The 20,583-nt window shown below is 49.0% G+C and overlaps 2 protein-coding genes across 2 annotated transcripts in view; both read right to left on the reverse strand.

The window, feature by feature from the left end:
- EVPL (envoplakin) overlaps window positions 1-2,837 on the reverse strand; it is a 30,422-nt gene extending 27,585 nt beyond the window's left edge. The window contains exon 1 of the mRNA XM_064395350.1: window positions 2,798-2,837. The gene's annotated coding sequence lies outside the window, so the exon portion shown is untranslated. The remainder of the gene's footprint in view (window positions 1-2,797) is intronic.
- A 3,697-nt stretch (window positions 2,838-6,534) lies between these two features.
- Window positions 6,535-19,654, reverse strand: SRP68 (signal recognition particle 68). The gene is made up of 16 exons (XM_064395438.1): window positions 19,473-19,654; window positions 17,593-17,659; window positions 16,993-17,106; window positions 16,169-16,364; window positions 15,397-15,479; window positions 15,060-15,169; window positions 14,644-14,726; window positions 14,262-14,402; window positions 10,869-10,967; window positions 10,523-10,587; window positions 10,081-10,240; window positions 9,263-9,357; window positions 8,901-9,030; window positions 8,414-8,489; window positions 7,528-7,580; window positions 6,535-7,101 (listed from the first exon to the last, which is right to left on the reverse strand). Exons 1-16 carry the CDS (start codon window positions 19,618-19,620, stop codon window positions 6,874-6,876), a joined length of 1,848 nt encoding a protein of 615 aa, XP_064251508.1. The 5' UTR covers window positions 19,621-19,654; the 3' UTR covers window positions 6,535-6,873.
- Between the last annotated feature and the right edge of the window lie 929 nt (window positions 19,655-20,583).

Below are 20,583 nucleotides of genomic sequence, written 5' to 3' on the forward strand. Positions count from 1 at the left end.
TACCTGGACTTGGCAGATGGAGACTGAGCCTGCAACACTTGAGCTGACCTCAGCCACAGGGAAACCCTTCTGAGTGTCTCCAAAGGCATGGAGAGCAGTGGGGCAGAAATCAGAGCCCCCCACAACTCCTTGGGAGGAATCAGAGCCTGGTTCACACCCTCACCAGCCTCTGCTTGCCTTGCAGACACCAAGGATGGCACAATTTCATACAATTCCCATTCCAGCCCCTTTTCCTGCCTTGTGGAGCAGTTTTCATACTCCACAAACCAAAGTGAATCTCCAGAGCCTCAGAACAGCCTGAAAAAAACTTCCTCACCACAGGGATAATAGGACAGCTGATACTCGGGAGTCTAAAATTACCGGGTCCTCAAACCTTGTTTTTCTTTGCCTTATCTTTGCCAACTGATAAGCAGAGGGGAAGTGCAAAGGCCCTGGGCTCCTCCCTCCAGGAGGAATTAAGCCCCATTTAAAAGCTCCCCAGACTGGGGCAGGCTCAGCACCCTGCCAGGGCCTGCAGGGGTCGGGGGGCTCTGGCTGCAGAGCCAGCTCAGCTCCAGGGATCTTTCCCCAGGAACCAGAGGTGTCCCAGTCCAGCCCAGCAGCAATGGGCAGCCCTCGTGCTGCTCCTTTGGATCTCTCTAAGTACAGGGGACATTCCCACCACGCCATCTCCTTAACAGGAGTCCCAGGGCTGTTGTAGCCTACTCATCCTCAGACCCTTCAGACATCAAAAGGACCTGCCTGCTTCCCACCCCACGGCCTCTCCAGCCTCATTCCAGCATCCTGCAGCTCCTTCTGAGTGCAAGCCCCAGAGCTAAGGAGCAGGACATCAGGGCAATTCCCTGCAGCAGTTAATGCCTTAGCCTCATTTTCCTCTCCCCAGAGGATTAGCAAGGCTGTAATAGCACTAAATAAATTCACTAATGGCAAATTCTCAGGACACTTTGTCTGGAAAACTTGCTTGTAACTTAAAGGATGCAGCCTGCAAATTTGGCTTTATTATCCTGTGACACAGCTGAGAGGAGCTGCTCCCTGACAGAGCGATTGGATCTGAACAAGATGTGTCCTAGATCATTAACAACGAGGCAATGAGGTAATTAAACACCTGCCTGGAGAAGCAGCCTTCACACACATGGCACAGCTGGAGAAGGAACCCTTGGAATCAGGGTGGGAGATCAGAGCTTTTGGAGTGTTTCTTTCAAAGCTGCTTTGCCCAAACAGGAGTGCTCTGAGAAGGGACCATGCCCTGATGAGGCACCAGGCAGGCAGCCCGTGTTGGGTGATGGAAAGTGAAACACGAGGGCAGGATTGCTCTCCACACTCAGGTGCAAGGAAAAGGCCCTGCAAAGTGCAGAATACCTGCAGGATGGTGGACTGCACGTGGTGGCCAAGTGAAACACGTGCTTGGACAGCTCACAGATGTTCCTGCTGGGAGAACAACCTCAACAAAGAGCTGGCTGAAGCAGCAGGTGCTGAGAGGGGCCCAGGATGGAGCAGCCCATCCAGCAAGACCTGGAGGCCCTTAGGAAGGAGGGTGCTCATGCCAGCTAGGAAGGATCAGACACCCTCCAAACCAAACCAAGCTCCTGGAAGGGCTCTGCTTGCACCACAGGGCTGTCAGGGAGAGGAGACAAACCCTTCCAGGGTGACCAAGGCAGAGGACAGAACAGTGACAGGCCCTGCAAAGCACCTCCCAGCCCATCTGCAAGGGCAGAGGGTGCAGCAGCCAAGAACATTTGAGCCAAGGGGGCTCATACCCCAAACTGCAGCTTGCAGCCCAGAGCCCCAGATTTCAACCACACATAAACCTCCTGCAAAGCTCCAATTGTGAGCTGCTGTTGCCTGATTCAGCAGCAAATGCTTCTGTGTCACAGGCAGGGACCAGAGCAGGATGAATGTGTCTGCCACAGCTAATTCTCTGTGGCCAGACCTCGCCTTCCCCGACTTAATTTGATGCTCTGAGAAAATTAGACGCTCTCCTGCTTCTGTGGAAAAAGGCAAGCACTGAAGGTAATTCAGAGGCTTTGATGCTGCTCTTTAGTCATTCGGGCACCACAGCCCCGGCACGGCTCCCTGGACTGACCACGGGCAGGGACGGGAGTCACTAATCCTCATGCACAGCGTGCGAGCCTGGGGCAAAGCGCCGTGTCTGCGCTGGGCACGGCCAGCAACGTCCTGCAGCCCAGCGAGGCAGGGACACCCTCATCCCCACAGCAAGGATTTTGACTTTAATAACGGCAGCACCTCGGGTGCTCAGCAGCAGAGGAGTCTGACGAAGATCCCAGCGTGGCAGTGCCTGGAAATGCCAAGTGCACGCTCAGACCGGGAGCGGTGCATCCATTCTGGATGTGGACGGATGGCACATGAAAGCTGCGCCCAGGGCTGCACAACAGACATGTAAATGATAGCCTTGAAAGTGGTTTTAAACCTCCCCTCTGAGCCATTACTGCTTTTTAGGCCAGAGGTGGGAAGGTTTTCACCACAGGGGCAGGGGATGGACAAGGCCTCCTCCCTGGCAGGCGGAGTTTGCACTTGGGCTCAGCTCTGACGCTGTCACCGGGCACCAGCACTGAGCTGCTGCTCACAGAGTGAATCCCCAAAGCAAACAGAGTGAGCACACTGCGGGCTGCACGCTCCCGAGCAAGGACTGCCCTGCTTTGGCCCAGCTGAGCCCCACCATGATCCCGTCCCCCTGGCAGGACCGAGCCCCGCTCAGGCACAAAGCAGCGCGGCCAGGCCCCGATTCCTCCCCAAAGGGGCACGGCAGGGAGGGGCTGCATTTCTCAAAGCTGTTCACCCTCAGTGTGGTTCTGATGGGCCCAGCAGAAGCCGGGCTGTCGGGGCATCCCATGGGATCAGCTCCAGTGCAGTCACTGCTCACCGAGCCCTGCAAGAGCCTGGGCTGCAGGGGCAGGTCCCGGGGGACAGGGACCCCACAACCTCAGCTGGGCTGGGCAGGTCTGGGGGGACAGGAACCCCGGATCTCAGCTGGGCTGGGCAGGGGGGACAGGGACCCCACGATCTCAGCTGGGCTGGGCAGGGGGGACAGGGAACCCGGATCTCAGCTGGGCTGGGCGGGCAGCTGTAGCAGGCCCAGGGCCTGCAAGGTCTCCTTGGAGGCCAGAAGCCTGAGCTAGGAAAGGCCAAGTCATGATGGCTGGGCCTTAGAAGCCCCTCTCTTCCACCTTCGGACCCTGCTTATCTCTCTGTAAGCCTATAGGTCACTTTCCCCTGACCCTTACGGTTGGACAATTTCCAAAATCCCTGTAAGGTATGTAAACCCCTAATTCTGCCTGGTTTGACAGAAGAGCTGTCGCTGAGAACCTTCATAGACCAATAAAGAATTCTTCAGAACCTCACACAGCCTTCTCCTCTCTCTCCCGGCGTCTGCTGCAGCACCTAGCAAGCTAAAGAGCTGAAATCACACAGAGCTGATAATCACCAAGAGCTGATATCACTTGAGCTTGCTTAGGCTGCCTGTGGCTGGGAGCTGCTCCCGACCCCGCTCTGCCGGGCTCCCACCACGCATCCCTCCCTGCCTCCCTCCCAGGTCTTTTCCTTGGCAGGAAAACCGACCTCCAGCTGCTGCTGTTTGAAAACAGCAATCCCACCCTGAAGGAAGAGGAGCAGCCACAGAGAGTCGGTATCACATCAAATCACTCCTTAAGAGAGCAAACACCCCAATCACACCCGGCTGCAGCCCACAGGGCAGCTCACAAGAGCTGTGAGGGAGCACAGAAACCCCTCAGGAGATGCATCTTCTCCCAAGGATGAATTCTAGTCCCGCTGCAGTTGGACAGGGACTTCCCATTCAGTTCAGCACCTGCCAGCCAAACCTACAACCTGCTGCTGCAGACACAGCCACAAAGGGCTGCACAGAACTCCTGACAGAGCCCACCCGGGATGTCCCACAGCTGGAGCAGCTTGGAATAGGCAAAAATCTCCCAACTTTTTTTTAAAAGGAGGCAGACACTGTTGTTTAGGAGCTCTACAATCCCATGTGCCACCTTTCAGCTCTTTCACTGCCCAGTTTGCCTCATGCTCTGTCCCCCATGAGTCCCTCGAGACACATCCAGTGTCCCCAGACCCCTCAGAGTGCACAGCCAGAAGTAAAATTGCTCAGACAGAGGTCTATCACTGGTGGTGGAGTGAGGGCCATGATGAACATCTCATTCCTATTTTAATAGATGCAATGGTACCAGACACAGCTAGCTCAGCCTGTAATTAAAATTCCAGCGCTAATCCCAAAGATACTCCATAGGAAAAGTTGATTGAAAGCAATCCTCTTGTCCATTCTGCTGGAGTTTCCTGTTTTGAGGGCAATCATGTGGCCTCCTCACCAATTAATTCATGGAAAGAGCTCAAGCACTTTAAAGGAACAGCGATGAAAGAGCAGGGCAAGGAGGAAGCTTCCAAGCCCCACAACGCGCTCTGAACCTTGCCCTGGCTGTTCCAGGCCCAGGGGAATTGATTTGTTCTGCACATCAGACACTTCAGCTGCCTGCCCTGTGCCCCTGCAGCTCCGTGAGCCTCACCTGAGCCAGCCCAGGCTCCACTGCAGGGCTAAAAGGCTCAGCTTTGTCAGTCTGGTCTGGGCTGCATCGTACAGGTGACTTCAATAACACTTTTTTCCCCTTCTTTACATCTTTAGGTTTCTGTTCCTGAGCCTCATCAGCACCTTCCATGATTTAAGCCACATCACTGCTCACAACCCCACTCCATTCACTTTCCACTAACATTACACTGAAACAAGCCAAGCCACCTGGAGTGGTGTTACCTGAGCTCTGGGGCAGAAGATCCTCCTGCAGAGCTAAGTGGCCATTCTGCAGGGGCTCAGCAGCCCCAGGTGATGGTGTGACCTCAATCTTCTCAGTGCTTGGGAGGCAAAGAGTGCTCAGTGTTCCTAATACAAACTACACGCCTCAGAGGTCAGGAATAAAAGTTTATTGTTTTCAAATTTCTTATCTGCGTTCAACTCATCAGTTCCTTGTCAAAAAAGGTTTGGCAGAAAGAGGCCAATTTCTCTTAGGGTTTTGTACCTGTAACTAGAAAGTGGCCACAGGAGGAGTTTCCCTGGAATCCATCCAGGTACAACACAGATCCCTGGAAGGAAAACAGAGTTTGGTGCAAACCAAAGGAGAACCCTTCTGTGATTTGACCCAAAAGCTGAGAAGAACAGCTCAGCTGGACACAGGGACCAGTGAGCCTGGTGATTGTGGGCCTTTCCTTGCCTAAAAGGAAATGGGCTTTATGGGGAAGAGAAAGCTGCCAGTCAAGACCAAGTTTTCTAGAAATTGCCATCTGATAAATCATCTTCCACATTTCTTTCACCTGTACACTTCCCTTTCTTCTGTAAAATGCCCCTGGAATCCAGAGGCAAAGGGAACTGACTACAACACCAGAAATTCCCATTTTGTTTCCATGCTGCAAAAATGAAACACAAACAAGAAGTTCCTCCTCCCGCTCCCACCTCTTTGTGAGCACACAGTTCTTCTGTACTTTGAGAACTCACAAATCAGATCAACTTGGAACAAAGTGAACATTCATATTAAAATAATGGGAATTGTTAATTCCCCCCATTCATCTGACATGCACCTTGCAAGGAAAACTCCCTTTACAACAAAAACCCAATAATTCAAAATGGTTCTTCTGTTTCCAGCCTTAACTCCAATGCCTACAAAAGGAGAAAAAACACAAAGTCCAGACAAGCAGAACAAATTCTTGCTTCACCTGCCAGGACAGGCTGAGTGAAAACCCACACAGTGCTGGTGGAATCTTCCAAATGCTTTATTTAGGAACAGTTCTGCCCATGTGCTGTGGGGTTTTTTCCTACTGAATTGATCACAATTATGAAATTATCTGCACTTTCAAAGTGCCCATCCCCATGGCACCTGGGTGCTTTATAAAAAACGCTGTCTGGCACGACAGAGATGAATTATCACTCACAAACCTGCTGTCTGCTGTTCCTCATCCCTCATTTCATGTGTAGCTACTGACCAGGGACAAGAAACAAAGCAACAGATGAACTCCAGAAAAAGATCATCTTGTTTTCAGGCAAGGTTTAGATCAGAGACAAAACGAACACCAAGAGACCCAACTTCCCAAGAAGAGCAAGTAGCTATTGCTAAAGCCACCCATGAAGCTATTTTCCCAGGAAAATACTTTCAGGAATAGGTTCTATTACTGTATTTAGGTATTTAACAAAGTGTGTGTATGAATAAAGAAGAGTGTTATTGGCCCAGAGTACAAATTCACCACCACAGCAGGAGTAACCATCAACATTTGATGTTTGCCATCCTTATTGATAAGGAAAGAGGCTCTATTTTGTGATTTCAGAAAGTTACATTCTTAAAAAATATAGAGACTTCTGGGTTGAAAGGGAAGGAGAAGCTGCTGCCTTGGCTACTGTTCCACAGCCATTGTGTGGAAGCCTCACCTTGCTGGTTTAGCTCTCCATCTACTTCTGCCTCTATTTCCCAATTACACTCCAATTTCTACATCAAAAAACCAAATAATAGTGTCAAATAATGGGGCAGAGGCAGGAATCAAATTGTATCTATGCCCTGGTCCATGGTGAGTAGATGTGTACCAACCCTGGACAGGTCACTGATCACAAAACTTCTCCAAGCAGAAAGGAATTTCTCTGTGCTCCAGGTTATTTTCAGCTATTTATAGTGTATGTTTGTTTCTGAGTAATTGTTTGTCTTTAATACACTGGGAGAGAATGTGTGTGCACAGACATGAACACAGGACACAGGGGAGAAGATGTGAACTTCCCTCTGTTGGTTTCAGGTGCAGGTATTTGTGTCCTAGAACCTCCTGGAGCTTCTCCTTTAATACAGAATAAAACCTCTGTTCCTCTGGGGGTCCTGGTTAACTTTTGAATCCAAAAATGCCCTTTATATATCCTGTGAGGCCACTCTTGGCCTTCTGCTCCACCTTGTCCTCCAGAGGTGGGAAAGCAACATGGTTAAGGGCCAGGTCAAAGAACAGGGGTTTGCATGGAATGGGCTGGAATCCTGGTGGGAAGTGCACAAGGCTGACTTGCTTGCTGACCAGGGAAGGATCCAGGCAGAAAGTCTCAAACCGTTCTGAGAGTGGCTGCAAGAGACCAAGGCAGGGACACAAATTAAACTCCAGTCATGTCAAAAGGGTCAAACATCAAACAGGACTGAGCAGCAACTGAGACAAGAGAAGTTCAAGCTCCTTTGTGAGGCCTCTGGGGACTCTGAAAATGATTTAACCTCCTGTCAAAGCTGCAGGATCTCTGGAAAACCCTCCCATGTGCAGAGAGAAAGCTAAATAAAGCAAGCTGCCACACTGGAAGCTGCAAGCTGCCTCCCAGCTCCTACCCCTGTGTCAGGTACCTTCAGCACCAAAACTAATAAAATCTCCTAAATACACCAGTCATGACCAAATCTTGATCAATGTGACATTTCTTGTGTTGTGAGAGACACTCAGGTAACAGGACAAAGGTGATGGTCATAAAGAGCACAGCTGGAATTTGCCTGAGCTCTTGGCTCTTACCTTGCCATCCTTGACCTGAGATGGAGACTCAGTCTCATGAGGATCATTTGCATCTGCAAAATGGAACAAAAGGGGGTAAGAACAACTGGCTTGACCTTGGTGTGCAGTAAGATTGTCTCAGGAAGCAGCTGTGCCCCAAGCTTAGGCATGATCCTTGCTCTCTGGGATACACAGGACAGTATTTTCAGCAGAATCAACTTGATTTCTACAGTAAGCACCACACACACTCATCTACAGCCACCACAGCCCTGCAGTGGTGGAGCTTCTCCTTCACACTGTCACGAGAAGGTCTGGAAAGCAGCACAGACTCTGAGTGAAGCACACAGCAGAAGATGATGAGAACACTCCAAGGGGGGTCTGTTAAACCACCATTAAGGCAATAAAGGAGGCAACACACTCCTTGTCCTGGATTTCCAGCAGCAGGCACAGCAAAAACAGCAGCCCAAGAAATCAAAGTTCATCTATCCCCCAAGTTCTGTTGGCCAGGCTGACACTGACAGAGAGAACATCACTGCTCTCCCTCTTCTTAGTTCACCCAACCAGGCAAAACTGGGATGAGTTAGGCCAAAGTGTCTGCAGCAAAAAAAAAATGAAACACTGAACTGCTCTGTGCAGGCTCCCAAAACAGGTGCACATCCCCAGGAAGAGCTTTAACATCTCTGGGCAGGGAGCAAGATGCCAATGTCCAGTCACTGCCTGCCTACCTGCACTACACACAGACAGAAACAGCTGGAACTGGGGGAGAAGCACTTTTCCAAAGCCTGAGTGAATGGTGATGGAAAAACATTTGAAATTGAACTGGGATTAAATAGAAGGAATGAAATAGCTGCAGGGGCTTTAGTCAAGATACATCAGAGCAGAGTTCCAGTATAGCTGTGTTACTCACCTAAAATAGCTGCTGCTTGCAAGGAATACTTCTCTGCATTGACTTGAGTGATGAGATCCTGAACATCAGGCAGCTCCTAGAGTATTAAAGAAAATTATCTGAGAGCCTGAAATGTGCCAGTCTAACAGTCAGAGCAAAGGTAAAACCAGACAGAACTAAGAAATTAACTCCTAGTGTTGATAAGCTTTCCCAGGAGGGGAAAAGCTACAGCATTGTGCTTCAGGCACTAGAGAAGTTGTAAAAGAGAAAATGCACAGGTGAGAAAAAGTGGTAAATTGTTCTGGAGTTGGTGCAAGTCTGTCCCTCCTCCAAGAGAGCAGACAGCTGAAGTGTTCCCATGTCGCTAGAAAGTCTCTGCTATAATGAACATTACCCTTCTCCCTACTTAAAGATCAGTCTTGAATTACAATGGCCTGGCACCTAATTAACAACAAATAGTGGGACAGAGCTGCTTCATAAAACTTCAGCTTCAGGACTGGGCTCCTACCTTCAGGCTGTTCCTGTGAGCTCCAGCTCCCGACTGAACCTCGCGGGCGTACTTCAGCACCCTCTCGTACAGCACAAGGGCTTCACTCCATTTCTTTACCAGGACATAGGACTGGGCAATGAAGAAACACCTGCAACAGTCAAGAGAGCATTCCTGACGTGTTTGTTGTCCACACCTTCTGCCAACTGAAATGAATGGCAATAGGAGATATCCTTAAGTAGCAGTGGGCAGTTTCCTTTTAGGAACCAGCCTCAAAGGACAGAAAAAACTGCACTGAAGACCTGCACAGCACACAGAGCTGTGGAATTAAACTTCTGAAGGTGTCACGTGTGCTAAAGAAAACCTGGCTGTTTCTCAGTCACCTGTAAGCTTTGTACACGAGTGTCTTCAATCCAATCTCCTTTTGGAAGTTCTTGTCCTCTTCCAGGCCAGGAAGTTGTGTCAGCTCCACAAGGTTCTGTGCAAAAGAGAGTCGGAATAACAATTGCAGGGATTGCCTTCCCCTGGAATCTGCTGGTCTAAGAGAAAGCTGACCCTCTTGACAAGTCAACAGAACACTCCCAGGAAAATAGTTTCCAGTTTTCTAATCATCAGTTCTCTAACCTTGTGAAGGACTCTCATTGAAACTTGTGCAAGTTGCCCTCAGGACAGACTTCCTGACACAAAGCAGAATTTCGACAAAGACTCCTTAGATTTCACATGAACAAATTCTTTCATAAGGCATTTCCCTCTCCCATTCACATCTGCTTCAGCTACAGGCTTCCTCAGTTAACTGCAAAATTATGGGAGAAACAGAGAACCTGCTAATGAAGAACAAGTATTTTTAGCTGCTACCTTCCCTGGCAAGCAGAAAGTAAGGCAGCTCTAAGGGTGCTGCACAGGAGTCAGAAAGACTATTTAAAAACTCTATTAGAGTGCACAACAAAGGACACCCATTGAAGCAGCAGGTTCTGCTCATAACTGAAAGAGGTTTTTTGTGTTTCATGCAGATGTTGAACATCTTTGAGGTACTTGAAGGTACTCAGCTACTCTTCAGACTTCACGGTAGTTTCACTTACAGCGCTGAATTTCTGCAATAACCTTCTGTAACACTCAGCTTTCCTAGCCAGCCACATCCTGTTTACCCTAACCACACGGAGCTCTCAGGTTAGGCTGGAGAGCTGGATGCTCTCAGCAGTACCTGCAGGATGATGTCGTAGAGGCGGATGAGGTCCTGCGGCCGCGGCGAGCGCTTGCCGTCCTCGTCGGAGCGCTGCTGCTGCAGCAGGGCCTTCTGCAGGGACTTGGCCATGCTCTCGTTGCGCTTGATGGCCGTGGACAGCTTGATGTAGGTCAAATAACTGCCAAAATAAAAGGAGAAAGCCCATTAGGACTGTCAGAGCTACTCAGACATTGCTCTGTGTTCTGAACTGGTGGCGGAAAAACATCTGGAAGGTCAACGTGAGAGTCTGGAGTGAAATGTTTACAGAGCTGCCTGAAGCAGATCCTTATCTGTACACTCATCCTTTGGGATCCCACGGGCCAGAACAAAAACCCCATAAAACAAAACCAAACAAAATAAAATCTTGACATAAGAACATGGCTTCTTCACACTAGCACTGGCAGCAATGTTTGCCTATTACCTGTGTAAGTACTGGATGTTGGACACCTTCCCAGAATCATTTTCCAGAGAGTGTTCTCGCTGCTTCTGTGGGCAATGGAGACAAAACACTGCATGATTTACTTAAAATTGGCAGCCAAGAGAGAAAAAACACAGAACAACTCAAGGTTTGGGTAAGCCATGGAAGTAACAGACTTCTAGGCAAAAGAAGGAGGGTTTCTCCACTGCTATTCCCCCACTCCAGTTCTGGAGAGTGTAAACTCAAATTTTGCAGCTCTTTATTAAAGAAATCCCAGCAAGCTGAACACTAAACCAGCCCCAAGGAAACACGGTGCCATTTGAAGTAGAAACTGGTGTTTGCTGCTTACCTGGTCAGGTTTCAGTTCTTCCCGAACAGCCTGAATGGCATCTCTGCACTCACTGAGCAAAGACTCAAACAAACGCTCCTTTGTCTCCTCATTTTCTGCCTAAGAGCAAAGGAGATTCAAGACAGATCAGAAATCAGACATTTTTGTATGATGCATGAATGAATTGAGATTAAATGAAGTTTCTCCCAAATTATGTCTTTAAGTCCATGGGTAGCTAGAACTCCAATCTGTGCCTATCTGTAACATATTCTTGGGGGAAGCCTGCCAGAAATCCTCAGGAATGGGGTCAGTGCTGAGAACTGAACAGCAGTGAAGGCCTAGCAGACACAGCTCATGGCCCCATTCCTACACCAGTTATCTTCCTTCCCAGCAACTCCATTCCCTTCCTGGATGGCACCTGCACTGCTCCCTGAGCTGAGGCTGGACTGCACTGTGGGAAAGGCCCAGCAATAGAAGAGCTGAGCAGTCCTGAACTGGCAAACTACCAATGCAGACAGCTCTTGTTATGGTGATTTAATGTTCCCATGTGGTAAGAACATGCAGATGATTATCTTTTCTCCACTCCCACTCCAGCAATGCTCACAGTGGCAATAACTTGCTTGTTTGAAGCATCTTTCACAGTAACCTTATATTTCAGCAGCAGGAGTGACCGAGTGCTCTTCTGCTGTCACCTTAAGTTTTGTTAAAAAAAGAAGTGAAGCAGCTTTTGGCCTTCTGCCCCAAAACCAGAACTTGAAAACAACCTTTAAAAAACAAGTTGGGGCCTGATCTCTGCCTAATTTATTGGCATATCGTGTACCCAATTAAACAAGCTCCCAAACCGAAACTCAGCCTTTATTCAGATGCTGAGAAGGAAACCAGGTGGAGATTGCAAGACTTTCAATGATTCAGTAAGAAAAAAACTACTCAGAAGCAAATCTCAGCCTCAGTGATTGAAGGAGAATTCAAGAGCACCAGCACCATGTTCTGCCACTCCCATTTCATATAACAGTGTAAGATAAGCTTTGCTGCAATAAATTTGCAATTGTCAAAATGAATTTAAAAAGTCTCAAACCATGCTCACTTGTTAATCTACTGTACAGCTCCACAGACTCTGCCTCTCCACTTCCCACGTTCACAAACCTAATCAAGAATGTTATTTTTACTCCCTCACAAAGCCTCAGGTATCCTGTGATGGAGGCGGTTTTTTGAGTTTGGGATTTTTTTTTGTTTTTAATTTAAGATTTGCTGTGAGAATTTTTAAGGTGGGACTGGCTCCTGAGAATAACCAGAGACGAGTCTGACTGCATTCTCAACCTCACCCAGAGCAGCACAGCAATTTCACTGTAAGCACAAAAATGAAAACAGACATGGCCAGATCATCATTCAGGCACAAACAGGGCAAGGGCTGGGCCCTGCAATGAAACAAAGGCTTTCCTTTCCAAGCAAAAACTCCTTAAGCTGATTCTATGCATAAATAGCCATGTTCTGATTTGGGAGATATCAGCTCACAGGGCTGAGACACAAGTGCTGCAGCTGGTGATTCAACTGTCCTGACAGAACTGCACAGGTTCATCTTAGAGGGTTCATGGAAACCAATCCCCCTGAACCCAATTCTAAAAAATGTGCAGTGCTCAGCTGTCAGATTTTCTTTGGTCTAAACCACTGTGTAACATCTCTGACAGTTATTACCACCCATTTTTGCTGCAATCTAGAGATGAGCACAGAATCCTTGAGGCAACACCAGCCAGGAGCACACCTGTGTCATGCTGCCCTGCAGCCTTGTCACTTCTACCTGCTGAGAGCCAATGGGCCCTCACAGCCACACCTTCAAATCTACAAAAGGACTGACAAAAGCAATTTCAAACCTGGATTCCTATTTCAGTTTGGCTGATTTGTTCTGTTCCTCCCATTACCAATAAGGCACCAAAGGCAAGAGTGTAATTGCATTGGGAGACTCCATTTTTACACAAAACAGACTGGTTTTACAACTGGCCAAACCCTGCAGAGCACTGCTGTTATGTCAGGGCTTCAGCTCAGGGAAGATGAGCAGAAAGGTGCCAAAGATCCCAGGAAGCACAATTCATTCACCTGAAGCTGGACTGCCCATCACAGCTGACACAACTCCAGAATTGCTGCCAAAAAGGCAAGTTTTAGCTCTCTGGGAATGCCAACAGTGCTGCTGCAATGCTCAGCTCTCAGCAGTCCACTCAGCTCCTCTGTTTAGTCAGATTCCCAGGAATGCAAAGATGAGACCAAATTCAGGCTGTTCTGCCATGACTTTAGAGAGCAACTAAACTGAGAAAGTCCAGCTGTCAGCTGCCAGGATGGAAGCTAAATCAGGGAACTCTGAGCTGTACTTCCACCTGCTGGCCGCACTTAGGTGCCTCCTGAAACCAAATCCATTCAGCAACATCCAATTCCTAACATTATGGTAGCACTCAGGTTTCCCACCCAGCCACATCCTGTTTATACCAATCACACTCCTCTTACCACTACCCCCTGCTCTAGTCTTAACCCTCTGTAGGATTATAATTTTTATTTATTTATTTTTATTTATTATTATTTTCCTAGTGATAAAAGGTTTTTAATCCTGCAAAATTCCCATTTTTACTGGCACTGAAGATCCTTTCACTTCCTTTTAAAACTCTGAGTGTGTATGCAGACACTAAAAAGCAGGATACTTCCTCTGGTCACCACTTCCAAGGAAAAAACTACACGTGGAAAACTTTACTACAATACTAAAGACATGAACTGTATGTGCCACTGCAAGTTCCAGTGAGCTGGACTTCAGTGATACTTGTGAGTCCTTTCCAACTCAGGACAGTCCATGATTCTATGAAGTGTTTCAGAACCATTACATGTGAAATTGATTTACATCCTAACATTTTTAATCCACTTCCTGCTTTTGAAGATTTACAGAAGTCAGTAAGAGAATGGAACAGCACCTGCTACACCTGGCAAATGGCTATTTGTCGCTAAAGAAAGAAATTATCAATATGTATTTTTGTTTTGACTACTCTGAAGTTGGAGCATTTGAGCAAGATGCTTAAAGAAATTAGAAGAGTAATTCAAAACCAGTTACTCTTAAAACTGTAACCTTCATTTCCAAGTGATGTTCTAATAATAATGGTTATCACCCTGCTGCTGCAAGGCAGCACAGAATGTTCCAAGGAGCAGGAATACTCAGAATAGATCTCCCAGACTGCTCCACTCAGCAGACTGTGAGAGCTATCCCCAGCCAACACTTCAGCTTTGGGTTATAATCAGTACTCCCCGACTTTTACCTTCAGCCTTCCAGCCCCAAGTTTGAAAAAAAATGAGATTACTCAAAAGCTTTTAGTTCAGGTACCAGGTATTGCACAGAAGGAGAGGATGGTGAGAAGGGCAGGATGGAGAGGGCTGCTGGGTTACCTGAGCAATTGCTGCCTCGTTGTCAGCCAGCCCCAGCAGGAAGATCCTCACTTTGTCAATCTTCACTGGGACAGTTCTCCCTCTCCACTCCACCTCACTCATCGTGGCTGCCTGCTTTGCCCGAGTTTGGGTGATCAGAGCCTGCACAGAACACACGGAGCTTAGGAGCTTCAATTTACAGGGATGCAAAACTGAACCTCCTGGACTGATGCTAGACTTGACTATTTTGAAATCAAAGGGCTTTTTGAGAAAGTTGTTTCCCAGAAAGCCTAGGCTTGCTCACTTCTGTTCAATTCTGGCTCTTGAATGGTTTGCTGCAGCAATATTCATGCTCAGCACAGTAATAATGAATATTTCAAGCTGAAGCATGCAAATAAATTACCTCCAGTTTTTCTGCAAGAAGACCTTCAGTGCCACCAGACCTCAGTCTCATCTGCATCAACTCATTCATGGCAGATTGGTCACCTGAGAGAATCAACAAATTGAGATCACATTTCCATTTGACTTCAAAATCACTTTCATATACAAAAACTCATTATTAGATTTTACACTGGCAGTTTAGGGACAAGCTTGCAATTTCATTGTAACTTCATAGGCAAGCTACCACAAACTGTTATTCTGTCTTTCTACACATAACCACAGATTCTGTTGCAAAATGAGGCCCTTTCTGCATTGCTAAACTGTCCCAAAACAATGGCAGAATTTGCCCAAAATACTATGGTGTCAATGTTACTTAGATGAGGGTTTAACTAAACCAATATTGCTTTCCTGTGAACAGATGAGCCCCCCTTCCCTTACCAATGTTGTAGGCACAGTAGCGGATGTTGGGCGAGATCTCCTCCACACGCTGGTTATACAGCACAGCTTGTTCTTCTGTGAAAGCATTGGCCAGCTTTTCATAGATGGTCCTACAGCAAAGGACAGACATTAACACTGCAGAGTGTGTCACTTGTGAGCTGCTATCCTAAGGGAACAGTTTGTGTCTGTGCTCTGGGGGATGCTATTTCTTCAGCAGCACCTCCCAGTTAAGCAGAATTAACAATGCACAGTGTTAGTAATGTTAATTTAGTTATGTACATAACTAAAGTGATCCAACACTATTTGCTGAAGGAAGCTGGTGAAGTCAGGGACTCACTTGCATTTGTTGAAAGCCTCCATTGCTGCCTTCCACTCCTGGTGCTCGAAGCGAAGCATGCCGGTGAGGTAAGCCATGTACGCCTGCACAGAGAGCGAGGGCAAGGTCACTCCCCATCAGCTGCCTAACTGTGCCACCTTCAGAGAAAGGCTGCTGGGACTCCTGCAGTGGGTGACTAAGCTTTGCCCTTTTCACTGGGGCTTCCCACAGAAGACAACTGATTTGGATGACAGGTTACAGCTACCTACCTCTTCCCCTTTAACTGACTCTGCTGCATTTCTAAGGAACCACACAATCATAAAATGGAATCACAGAATGGACTGGAAAGGAGCTTAAAGATTATCTAGTTCCATCCCCCTTGCCATGACAGGGACACCTTCCACTGGACAAGGTTGCCCAGAAATTAAAGATATTTCTTGATCGTTACTCAATGGCCCACTGATGTCACACAACTTTTTTCCCCAGCCACATGCTACACAATGGCAGTTTAATTAACTGAGTACAGCACTGCTGTTCAAAGATTTCACAAGAGCTGTCTTCCAGAAACTGAACCCCCAAATCTTGCATTCCAGGTGGCTACTTCAGCACATTCAACAAAAAGGTAACTCAGTTGATAAGCAGTTTCTTAGGCTGTGTTGCACCATCTTAGCTGCCCTCAATTTTTTGTACTTTTACTATTAATTGAAAGACAGTAATTATTTCTTCACCCCAAACTCCAAAGGTTTCTTGTTCAGCCCTTGCTGTACAACAAGATGAAAGTACCAGTGGTTACCTGAGCTTCCAGCTTTGTCTTGGCATCCACCCTGTTGCTCTCACAGAGCCTCTCCAGCTCCTCGGCGTGCTTCACGGCCTTGCGCAGCCGCGAGAGCAGATGGAAGCGCTTGCGGGGCTCCGTGTTGGCCTCCTGCTTCAGCTGCATGGCGTAGCTCCAGGCCCTCTCTGCATCCATCAGGATCAGCAGCAGATACCTGCAGGGCACAGGAGGGTGCATGGGACAATAATGACACTCACACAAGAGTTGTACCACCACCAGCTCTTTGCCATTTGGTCTGCCAAGTTCAGTAGCAGAAGTGCAGCTTAATTAGTAAGAGGAAGATGTTTTACTTAAAGTTCTAAGCACACAAAGTCTTGTTATTCCTGACTAGTTTCTGCTGTGTTTCTCACTCAGAAGTGCAATTACCCCACTGAGGAAGAGAGGTATCATTCTGTAGTACCACAGACACTACAAAGGCAAGGGATTTATCATTTTAGGCTACTTTTCAAACTGGTTCAAAATGTTCTTAACAACACAGGTGAATGCAGCATCATTGTTTTCCCACAAGAAAAGAGAAGAAACATTCTAAGTATACCTAAAAGATGGGAAGTGAACCCAAAATCCTGGCTACTCTCCACATACTGTCAGACAAGCATTCTGTCAAATTTAGAAGATTTAAGTAAAACTTGCAGTGCAATATTTCTGTTCAAACAGAAGGGATTGCATCTCTAACCCCAACCTTGCTGATATTGCACAAAATAGTTTTCCTCCTGAAACAGAAATTACTGAAAGGAAACTCTTCAGTAACAAACTGAATTCTCAATTCCATCCAGTCCCTGTACCTGTTGTCTGAGAGAATCTCTTCAGTTACTTTCTTCCCAGTGAACTTGTGTCTGTTGCCCATCTTGAAGTTGAGAGTTTTGCGGAGCCGCCTCAGCCTGCGGGAGCAGTAACCCCTAAAAAAGGACAACCACAGTCAGTTTGGCCAAAGGACAACTTTGATTCTGTTTACTGCTCTATCTAAATAGAAAAAAAAATTAAGGGTGTACCAGACAATGTTTTAACATTTAAAACACCACGTGTGACATATGGCAGCTCAAAAACTACGTGTAAAGCAGCAATTAATAGAAAACGAAGTAAGAAGACATGATCTTGAAAAATCAGGGTGGTGTGGTCATGACTAGCTGCTTTATGTGTGTTTATGGAACACTGAGCTCTGGAGGAGTGCAGTGCCTATCAGGGAGGTTTGAACACAAGCTCCTATGGGCAGTGGGGATGCAAGAGCCCCAGCACAGCACAGCCAAGGGCGATCAGCACACAGGGCCCCACGTGGAACAGCCCACCAGGGGTTTCCACCTGGTACATTGGTTTTGTTGCCTGCTACAGGGGGGTACAATTTAAATGAAGTGAAGCCAAGCCCAGGAGCAGCCCCCAGCACTCACCTGTACCTCTGGAAGTCCCCATGCCTCAGGCCGTGCTGCTGCTGGGACTCCTTCACGATCTGCAGGACTGCGGCTGGCGTTAAGGGACACTCACAGTGCAGGGCACCAGCTCCTCCTCCACCCCAAAATAACACAGGGAACCCCAGATCCCACGAGACAGACACACTCTGAGCAGTGGGACACCCCAAAACCTCCTAAAAGCAGAGAGCTGATGGCTCTGAAGCACGTCATGAGCCCACAGCTCCCTCCAGAGCAGAGATGAGACAAACCTCAGGCACCTCCTGCAGACATCCAGGGGAGAGCTGCTGGCACCAGAGCTCCTTTTGGGATAAGGACCATCCTCAGACCACCCCAGCCTGGCTACAGGACCTCCCCAGCCACACTTGTGACACAGATTTGTAGGGAAAACTGAGCTAGAGAAGCTTTCCTGCCCCGGAATGTCCCCTTGCTCAGGACAAGGATAAAACCACCCAGAACAGAATCACTGCTGCCTCCCCAGCACAAACAAACAAAATGCCTTCTGAGCACAGAACCTCATAAAAAGAGTTTTTGGAAACAACTCCAGGGCTGATCTCAGTTTTTCAGCACGTTTCTAGTCCTGCTGTAACAAATATCTGTGACACACAGCACTGCCCTGGGGCACCATCACTCAGAGCTCCTGCACTTCCTTCACTCCCTCAGTTATTCCTAGCAAATAAAATCAAAATCATGCTACATTCTAGTAAACCTGATGTTTTTCATTCAGTTTACAAGGCAGGTTATTTTGTGAAATAAAACCTCCACCACAAACAAGAAATCTCTGTGCTACACGCATTCGTACCCTAAAATTTCCCTTTTAAGCTTTACCAAAATACCTTTAGAGAAAATTCACAACAGAAAACCAGACTGTACAACAACCCCAACAAAAGAAAAACTACAACTACACCTAAAAAACACCAAACAATTAAAGTTTAAAAAATGCCAGATGTCTATCAAAATGTGTTCTTAGGACTACACCTAGAGGAAAGTTCCTGAAGTATAAAAACCTGCACCAATAGTTATTACACTGAATTATTCTGGATCTGCAGAACCCAGCTGAACTGCAGTGTCTCACCACAGCCCTCCTCATCTCTGCTATCCACCCAAGATTTTTTTCACTCTTTTATCCTGCACAGTTACTTGCTGAAATTCGTACCCCCTGAACTTTTTCATTTTTTCACTGACTTAAATCATTCCCAGAGCAATTGCTAACTCTGCACCTTACTCCACAGTCACTGACTACACACCACCTGCCATATGCCACGTGGAAAACTGCAACCTGATTCCCCCCGGGTTTCCCTCTGACCCAGAAGATAAAACTCAGCTCCACCACAGCTGTGCAGCTGGACCGGTTTCACATCCAAGTTTCACCTACACAACCCCCAGGAGCTTTACACGCCGAGATTTCAGAAGCACTAAACCTGCAGGAGCCAGCCTGCCACCTCAGCGCACCTGTTAAGTTTTTTTTTTTTGTTTTTTTTTTTTTTTATTATTGCTCACTTCAAGGTGCGGTATCACCAGGAGCAGCTCCCGGGTGCCCTGCCCGTACCCTAAAGCACACAGCCAAGCTGTGGAGACTGACGGCAGCTGTCCCGCGGCTCGGAAGGAGCGCGATTCCATAACCCAGGAAAGCCAGCTTTATCCAAACCCGCTTTATCCAAACCCGCTTTATCCAAACCCGCTTTATCCGAACCAAACCCTCACGGGCCCAGGCCAGCACCCGCACGGGGCTCCAGCCGGGAGCGGGGGCAGTCCCCGCCGTCCCTGCCCTGCGAGCCCCGCGCTGCCGCCACGTCCCCCCGCCGCCCACGGGGCCGGGCCTGCCACGTCCCCCCTGCCGCCGCCGCCGCTGCGCAGGATGCTCTCCAGGCCCAGGCTGTCGCCGAGGCCGCCGGGCTGCGGCCCCGCCGGCCGCTCGTTCTCCTTGTTGTCCTTGCCGTCCTTGTGCTCCTTGTTCTCCTCCGCCCCGGCCCCGCGGCCGCCGCCGCCTCCCTGACGCTCCGCCGCCATCTTGCACCGGGGCCGCGGAGCATCACGGGCCGGGGAGCGGCGAGCGGCGCGCGGGGGCTGCCGGGAACGGGGAGGACCCGGGGGCAGCCCGGGAACGGGAACGGGAGAAAAGGGAATGGGAACGGGAGAAAAGGGAATGGGAACCGGGAATGGGATAAGGGAAACCGGGACAGGGAGCGGGATCGGGGCGTCCCGGCGGGCTCCCGGGGCTGGGCCCCACCCCGGGTGCGGGTGCAGCCCCTCCTGGCCCGGTGCCGCTCATCCATCCCGAGCGAGCCCCAGCTCCCTCACGGGGCTCGGGCCCAGGGCCGCCCCAGTGCTGGCCCCAGACTGAGCCAGGGCCACCCAGCCAGCCCAGAACTGACCCCAAACAGAGCCAGGGCCACCCAGCCAGCCCAGAACCGACCCAAACAGAGCCAGGGCCACCCAGCCAGCCCAGAACTGACCCCAAACAGAGCCAGGGCCACCCAGCCAGCCCAGAACCGACCCAAACTGAGCCAGGGCCACCCAGCCAGCCCAGAACCGACCCCAGACAGCCCCCAGGGCCACCCAGCCAGCCCAGAACCGACCCCAGACAGCCCCCACGGTCACCCACCCATTGCAGAGCTGATCCCAAAACAGAGCCAGGGTCACCCAGCCACCCCAGAACTGACCCCAAACAGAGCCAGGGTCACCCACCCGTCTCAGAACTGATCCCAGGACTGACCCTAGGGTATCCACCCACCACAAAAGAGCCCCCGGGGTCACCCAGCCACACCAGAACTGACCCAAAACAGCCCCGGGGTCACCCACCCAGCCTAGAACCGACCCCAAACAACCGCCAGGGTCACCCACCCACCCCAAAACAGCCACCAGGGTCACCCACCCATCTCAGAACTGATCCCAAACAGAGCCAGGGCCACCCACCCCACCCCAGAACTGACCGAAAACAGCCCCCGAGTCACCCACCCACCCCAAAAGAGC

This window comes from Passer domesticus, chromosome 20 (assembly GCF_036417665.1).
Source record: "Passer domesticus isolate bPasDom1 chromosome 20, bPasDom1.hap1, whole genome shotgun sequence".
NCBI lineage: Eukaryota > Metazoa > Chordata > Aves > Passeriformes > Passeridae > Passer > Passer domesticus.